The 8,763-nt window shown below is 34.9% G+C and overlaps 1 protein-coding gene across 1 annotated transcript in view; it reads right to left on the reverse strand.

Annotated features, from left to right (window-relative positions):
• The window catches only part of CNTNAP2 (contactin associated protein 2), a 2,968,630-nt gene that overhangs the window by 380,910 nt on the left and 2,578,957 nt on the right, over positions 1-8,763 (reverse strand). The window contains exon 16 of the mRNA XM_074193472.1: positions 7,973-8,143. Coding sequence (XP_074049573.1) covers positions 7,973-8,143 — 171 coding nt within the window. The remainder of the gene's footprint in view (positions 1-7,972; positions 8,144-8,763) is intronic.

Here is an 8,763-nt window from a genome sequence, read left to right on the forward strand (position 1 = left end):
TCAATAATGGAGAGCTTTCACAGAATCATAGAATGCAAGAGCTGGAGGATCCTTAAAGGTCATGTAGCCTGATTTCTGCATGGTAAAGATAGAGGAAGTATAGTCCAAATCATTGTCATGCCACATAACTTAATCAATAAAAGCTGGATTTTTAGACTCCTAGAGCAGTATATCAATTTATGTGTGATGAGCAATATTTGGATATGGTTTCATTTCAGTAAAGTGATGGTCCTGTGTATGCGTGTATGTGTGTGTGTGTGTATGTGTGTAGGTGTACATATATGCATAAGTTCAACTAGACTAACTTAGAATGACTGACCAGAAAGACATGGCTTCCATATTTAACCACATAGAGTTCTCTTTGAGTGGAGTGAGCAGTTTTTTTGTCACAAATATTTCATTGTTGTCTTTTGTTGCAGTTTTAAATCTGTGACTCTTAAGAATGAATGTCATTCTAAGGAAATGTGCCAAAGCTTAAGTTTCTAAGTAAAAAGTTTATGTCAGTTACTAGTAGAGATAGTCATGCTATGGATCTAAGGAAATCATGTGTTTAAAGGACCATTCAAGCTCATAATGAAAAGAGATATATTAGACAGAAGGATAGAGAAGAATATGGTGAAAAAAAATGAAAACCGTATCAGGAACTGGCCAACTTGCTAAAAAAAATTCTACTTAATCCTTAAAAACAAGCAAGGACTGGAACCAAATTTTGGGAAAAGATAATTTGGAATTTGTCTGGAAGAGGATAATACAGTGAAGGAACTTATAGTTCTCTTTTATGAGGACTGGTTGATGGAACTGGTTTTGTTTAAGAGGAAGAAGAGATAACTTTCTTGATTTTATTATGACCTTTCATTCCTACAGCCTTGCCTTGGATTTCCTAGATCAGGTGGCACACAAATTGTGATATGACAGTCAGTGCCCTTTCAATTTCAAGAGACTGAGAAAAGAACTCACCCCAGTTGTTTCACCATTGCTTGGTTTTATGGACTTCTCTAGTTAATGCAAAATATCACTCTAGAAGATGTGAAACTGATAAAAGAAAATTACTTAATGTGTGTGACCTTAAGTAAGTCACATAACAAACATAGATAGTTATACTATTTTTCTATTATGGTTCCTTCTAGCTCTATACCTATGATTTTTATGCTTGATTTATTTCATTTAGAAGAGTATTATATCTAACTGGCAAATAATAAGCATTTAGGATATAAATCCTCATGAAAGAGAACATGTTAAATGTAACTTATTGAAGATATGAATCATTATAATGTTCTTTTTTTGTACATGCATATATATATATATATATATATATATATATATATGTTCCCCTACATTTTTTAAATGTCATGAACATTCTAGAATATGACTTATTAGTAAGAAATGCAATGCGCTTTGGACTCTGACAGAAGGGCACAATGTAAATGATTAAGAGAAATGTTGTCATAGGAAAATATATAGGCTAAAATCTTACTATAGAGAAAGGAAGTCTGAGAAGAAAAATAAAAATTGAACTCCAAAGAGAAGGTGAGATCAGGAAAAATAATGAGCTAAAAGCACAAGGAGGAGAGAGATTCAGAAAATATTAACAACAAAAGCTACCTCCTCCTGAACCATCTTGGTTGTCCACCTACTGCAGTGATAGCAATTAGGTCCTTTAGAGTTACTGATCTATGTAAAGAAGAAAATGGGCTGAAGAGAATTCTCCATCTCTGCCAACTGCTCTATGGGTCCTGACAAGGAAGAGTCAGCAAGGAGAGAGTTTGATAAATGGCCTAGCCAAAAGCCCCAGCCATCCTCCTATCAGCATTTTATCACTGTGTTCTTCATGAAAGCACTTCTTATCATTTACACGGAAAAGCTTTTTCTCAAATCATGAAATATACAATTCTACCCATAAGGCAACTATCTTTGGGTTTTTCTGAACCCTGATGGAAGTAATATATAATAATGATTTTCCATTTGATATTCTTGATTTCACAGGATTTTGAAAATACATTTAACTCCTCATAGCCAGAACAGCTTCTATAGAATCTCAAGGATAGGTCAGCAGATAATCTGATTTGCCCCTTGAATATTACAAGCACTTGTGTTAAATATAAAGTAGGGAATATCCAGGTATGAGTAAAAATGAAAATCTGAATCTTAAATGTGATGAAATCAACAGCTGTGTGACAGACTTTTCATCTTACAAGAGGCCTGGTGAACCTTTTAAAGTATTTCTTTAGACGGTTCATAAAGGGAAGTGAACAAGATTTTATTATGGATTTGCAAGTGTAAATGTGCTCTACTGCCATGGCCCTCTCCAAAATCATTACAACCCTCATATGAACTTACATGGTTATAGATGACATAACTAAAACAATAGTAGATTCAAAGATTAGAGCTGAAAAGGACATGGTTGAGAAAGATGGACTGTCTTCACATTGAGTGATCTTTCCATATGTGAATTTACTATTCAATAAATGACAGATGAACACATATTGAATTCTGTTCTGAACTGATTTTTTGTTTGTTTTTTTGCAAGGCAATGGGGTTACATTGACTTGCCCAAGGTCACACAGCTAGGTAATTATTAAATGTCAGAGGTTGGATTTCAACTCAGGTCCTCCTGACTCCCAGGCCAGTGCTCTATCCACTGCACCACCTAGCTGCCCCTATTTTTTCCCCCAATGACATACCATAGCATATATTCTATATAGAGGAAAGACTATGCTGCATTGAGATAAAATTTGAATCCTAGGTCTACTACTGGATACCTTTTTGGAAATGTTTGGAATTATCAAAATGGATCATTATCTACCTAACATTCTCCAGATCCTCTCCCTTTTCACCTCTACCCCCCAAAATGATTATTCCCTTCTGGGACCTCTCAGATCATTTTGTACCTCTTTTTGATTTGCAGCCATTCACACAGCAAACATTTATTAAGTACCTATAATATTTACTGCATAAGGAATACATATAAAAATAAAAAAACACCTCCAACTTTAGGAGATTTATTAACCAACTCAGGATAAGACATAAACATGGATAACTTTAATGCAAGATACTGCCTAGCATTACCAAGATGCAAAGCAAAACAGTGTGAAATTAAAGAGAAGAAAGGGCATTAGGGAGATCAGGTAAAGTATCACAGAAAAGTTGACAGCTCAATTGGTCTTTAGGCAGTTCAATTGGTCTTTAGAGTCTGAAGAGTAGTGAGTGGATAAAGAGAAGGAGAACAAGAAATGTGCAACAAACAGCATAAATAAAGGCATGGAGTCAAAAAAGAGAGCAACACAGAGTGCTCAGGGCTTAGAAACCAGACCACTTTGTCAAGCCCCAAAATATATGAATGTGGAAATGTGGTACTAACTAGGAATAGTTTTCTATTCTTAGGCATAAGATTTCTGTTAACCTATAAGGCCTTTATCCTTATGAAGTTTATCATTCTTTTTTATTTCCATCTCCATTCTCCCCTAATCCTGACAAGGTGCCATCTACAGTTTATTAGCAAACCAAATTTATAATTCTGTCAACATCAATATAAATCTGTATTGAAAGCCCTCAAGGAAAGCTCAAAGTGATTTTTAAAGTTAGAAATTAGGTGTTTAAAAACTCTTCTTCCTCACACACCCTTCCTGGCTTCCTTTAAGTCTCAACTACTATCCTACCTTCCCCTTTCCTCTTAATTTCACTGCCTTTCATCTGTTAATTATCTCTTTTTTGTTCTTTTTTGAAATCTTACTTTGTAGAAATGTGTTTGCATGTTATCTCCCTCATTACAAAGTAAGTTCCTTGAGGGCAGGGACTGTCTTTTACCTCTTTTGTATCCCCAGTATTTATCATGGTAGATAATTAACAATTAAGTACAGATTGAAGGCTGCTGGGTGGTACAGTGACTAAAACCCTGGTCCTGAAGTCAAGAGTACCTGAGTTCAAATTTGACTTCATATACTTAATTACCTAGCTGTGTGACCTTGGGCAAGTCATTTAACCCCAATGCCTTAAATAAATAAATTTTTTAAAAAGTATGAACTGATTGAATGAATGATATACTTGGGTAAGCATATTCTTTAATTCCCTTGAATTTTATACTGGGCTTATGCCGACTCTAGCCAACAACTTGTTTAGCCCCAACTTTTTATTTCATGTGACCTTTAAAAATTCAATCCTTTCATTTCTACTTTATGATTATATCCCTTCTGTGCTATCTATTCCTTTACATATGACTTTCTTACATTTCCTATTTAGAGTCTTTGCCTTTATTCTCTATTCTGCCACTCTTTTTAAGACATTCTTTTCAAATGGTGCCCCTTACCCTTTTCTAATATATTTTCTTCTTAGAGAGCTGCTTCATTTCCTCCTGTGCTTCAATTTGAAAAGATGGAATTTAAAACGACCTCATTACCATTGGACTTCTACTACTCCAAGGCCTCACCATGACCCTTGGTTCTCAAATGCTATGCCTATGGAATGCAAGGTCTACTAAACCTGAAAAGCTTCAAATACTAGCTTGGCAACTGTTATGCAAAGTTCAGTTTAGATAAGGATGCTAAGGAACTGCATTGTTATCAAAGGTGGTCTATTGCGGGAAGAATTTTTTTTTTTTTAGCTACCTTATATCATGAAGACCAGTGGCACAACTGCATTGAAAAGAACACAAGAACATTGGAATTGGAATCAGGAAGAATTGATTTCAAATTTGACCTTAGTTATTTTTTAACTTTGAGATTCTGGGTAAATCATTTAATTTAATTTCTATCTCACTTTTCTTTAACTCTAAAATGGGGATAATAATTGTAACTATTTTCCAGGGTTGTTGTGAGGATCAAATGAGTTAATCCTATTGAAACATTTTTTTCTTAAAAGTTACAGCACTTAAAAGAAATTCTATTAAAATTATTATCATTGCATTCCTCACTGGTTGAGTGAGTCTTCATATGAGGGAAAACACAGATTATTTGATTTTATTTATAAAGTTATAAAACTGTAAAAAAAAGGAAAAAAAATCCTTGTTCATTATTCCCAGCCTAATCTATTTTTCTCTAGAGATAAAAAGATTAATCTGGAAGTAGGCTTTTGAATCTCTTAATTAGAGGCAGTGGTAGAATACTGGATAGAGAGTTGTCTTCAAAATCAGAAATAGCTGGGTTCAAATCCTGCCCCTGACATCCTGATTGACTTTGAGTTCTGAGTATTCTAGTCAACTCTCAAAAATTTTAATTTTCAGACTATGGTAGGAGGTTTCCCCTATCTGGAAATTCTCTGTATCTGTGAAATCACAGTACCAGTCCTAGTCTCTATCCCTATCCCTTTGAGTTCATTAATTTCTTAGTCATTCCACTAAGACTTTTAAAAATTACTTATTTTAGCAGAAATATATATTCTGTTGGTGAAAAATCATAAAAATATAGTTTAAAAAAAGGATTAATCAGGGGCAGCTAGGTGGAGCAGTGGATAGAGCACTGGCCCTGGAGTCAGGAGTACCTGAGTTCAAATTCTACCTCAGTCACTTAATAATGACCTAACTGTGTGGCCTTGGGCAAGCCACTTAACCCCATTGCCTTGCCAAAAAAACCTAAAAGGATTAATCAGAAACTATTTAATTAGTCATACTGTTTTCTAGTAACTTTCAAAATATCCTTTAAATTGTTTTTCTACTGTCCTTCCTCAATTCCTCTCCAAAATCTTCTCTGACATTTCACTGTCAGTGCTCGACTTTTATTTCTTCCATGCTTCCCTTTTCCTTTTTAACTTACATTTTGATAGCTTTGTGAATTGATAGCTCTAAGTGAATTCAACAAATACTAAATGACTGCCATGGGCAAGGAATTGTCCTAGGAGACCCTTGAGATTTAAAAACAAAAGCAAGACATCTTTGTTCTCTATTGTTTTACGATCCATTGAAATGGTGCTGGTGATGGATATGTTGGAGGAACAGAAATTGAGAAGTGGAAAGATCAGACACCATCTGGTCAGCCCTCTCATTGCACAAATGAAGAGACTAGTCTAGAGAGCTGTAAGGTCTTACAGATAGTAACACAGGGATTGAAACTCAGGTCTTATGTCTCCAAGTTCAGTGCTCTTGTTAAACTCAATATTGAATATCAACTATACACAATGTAATATAAGGTAATTTCAAGAAAAGTGTTAATGACTGAGGGAATTAGGACAGATTTCATAAAGGAGGTGAAACAAGTTGTATGATAATAATAACAATATCAATAATAAAAATAGCTATTATTTATACAGGACTTTAAACTTCATCAATGCCTTACACATATGCTTTTGTTCTCATGGCAATTCAGGGAGGAAGGGGTGCTATTATCATTCTCATTTTACAGATGAGGAAACTGAGGCAGACTGTGGTAAATGACTTGCCCAGGATATCTAAAAAGTTTCTTAGAAGGATATAAACTTAGGTCTTCTTCACTCCAGGCCCATGATTCTATCTATTACACTCTCTAGCTGTGTTTTTTAAAAAAAATGTGTATGTGTGCGTGTGTGTGGGGGGGATTAGTTGGATAGAGCACAGTGGATAAAGTACCAACCTTGGAGTCACAAGAATCTGTGTTCAAATACAGTCTTAGACAATCAACTAGCTGTGTGACTCTGAGCAAGTCACTTGACCCTGATTGCCTCAAAAAAAAAAAAGAGGGGGATTTTCATTGGGAATGTAGAGTTAAGAAAAGTCTACCTTCCAGAGATGGAGGTTCACTTAAAGAAAGTAATGGAGGCAGGAGATGGAATGCAATGGATAGTACTCCAATTTGACTGGAATGGAGAATGTATACATGGGATAGCCAGGTGGTACAATGGATACCGTTCTGGGCCTGAAGTCAGAAGACTCATCTTCTTGAATTCAAAGTTGACCTCCAACACTAGACCATGTGGAGGTCCCTCAATTCTATTTTGCCTTAGTTGCTTATTTGTAAAATGAGCTGGAAAAGGAAATAGCAAACTATTCCAGATTCTTTGCCAAGAGGATCCAAAATGAAGCCATGAAGACGTGACTGAAATGATTAAACAATAACAATATCAAAAGGGAACATGAAATAATAGTGACAACTAATCTGTAAAGGATTTTGAAGATCTGAGTATTTTGTTGTTTATTTCAGAAGCAAAAGGGAACCATGAAAGATGTTTATTAATTAAATGAAGAAGGATTTTAATTCAGGTCTTTCTGTCTCCCAAATTTAATATCCTATTCTCTCTTCCATCCAGTTTTAAGTAACAAATTTCCTTTGACTATGGAGAGTTTTGTGGAATAAATGTGTTTATGTGAATGTGCTTATATTATACACTGTGATAGAAATGACCCAGTATTAAAATACTTTCAGATATCCAGAACCACCCATTTAAATGTGGGACTCACCAAAACAGAATGGAGAAAACATTATTTTTCGGTCAAACTTTTGTTTCAACAGCACCATACTGGAGTTTAGATTTTGGTCCAGATCCTTAAGCTTACAGCACAAGGAATTTCTTCTAGGGAAACTCCCTCCATTGCTGCTGATTGAGGGGCAGTGTGAGACAGAAGAAATAGCTAGTTCTAGAGGAAAAGGGCCTGGGTTCAAATCCTGCCTTGAATGCTAGGTACCTTATGACATTGGGTAGATATATTATTCTTCTTGAGTTTCAGTTTCATCATAAGTCACTGTAGTCTTAGAGATTTGCTTGAACAATAAAAAGGTAAATGACTTTCTCTTAGCCACACAGCTAACATTTGGCAGAGATGATATTTGAACTCAAATCTTTCTTAAATCTATTTACTGTGTCATTTCACTCCTTCACTTTAGTTTAACCTAGTTAAATTACTTTGATCTCTACACCACTTGAACTTCCACAGAGATTGAAAATAACTATGTATTTAGGTTTCCTATATGCACAGAACTGGAATGATGGTATCACCGCCCCCCCCCAACAAACACCGTTGTAAATGATTATAAGTGTGTGTGTGTGGGGCGGCTGACCAGAATAAACTCACATTTCAGCTCAAGTTTGATGAAATCTGTATTCCCTAGATTCTCCAGAAACACTCCATCAGCAGCTGAAGTTTTGAAGTAGAAAGAGATGTCAGCACTTGTTTCCCCTTGGAAAGTGGAGAAGTAAAGGTAGGATGATGGTGTAAAGAATGATGCAGCATTCCAGTAGTTCCCTATGGAAGGAAAGAAAAAGACAATATACTTAATTTAGGGGTTATACACAGCCAGAACCTAAGTAGAATATATATATATATTTCTGGAGTTCCAATAAATCTTTTCTATTAGCAAAAAGTCCACATTTTACTTTATCTTTCTTAACAATGATGATACCAAATCTCACAAGTAAACAGTTTTGACTTTCTAAAGGAAAAATGACAAATATTTTGCAGAAGACTGATAGTTGGCTTTCAAAATACTTTTGCAGAACAAAATCCTTTGTTTAATTTGCACCTCTTGTGATCTGATCAATACCAAAAATACACACTGAAATCTTTGGAAGTCATTTTAATCAGAAAGGTAAGCCTTCAAATTCCATACAAAATCCGCAATTTGTACTATTATTGATTATTTGTTATATTTATAGTGTAGGTTTCCTCTGCATGCTTCCTCCAAAGAGTGCACTGTCTGCCCACATCGATTGCTAATAGCTTTCTCTTAAAGTTTTTATCTATACCTAAGCTATGTTTTTTTATTCAATACACATGCACGATGTGAAAGTTTTGTCCTAAAATGAATTCTATTCATATAAAATATTTCTTGTAAAACATTTTAGCACAAACCAAAAATTTAAGTT

The sequence above is a fragment of the Macrotis lagotis genome, chromosome 7 (genome assembly GCF_037893015.1).
Source record: "Macrotis lagotis isolate mMagLag1 chromosome 7, bilby.v1.9.chrom.fasta, whole genome shotgun sequence".
Classification (NCBI taxonomy): domain Eukaryota; kingdom Metazoa; phylum Chordata; class Mammalia; order Peramelemorphia; family Peramelidae; genus Macrotis; species Macrotis lagotis.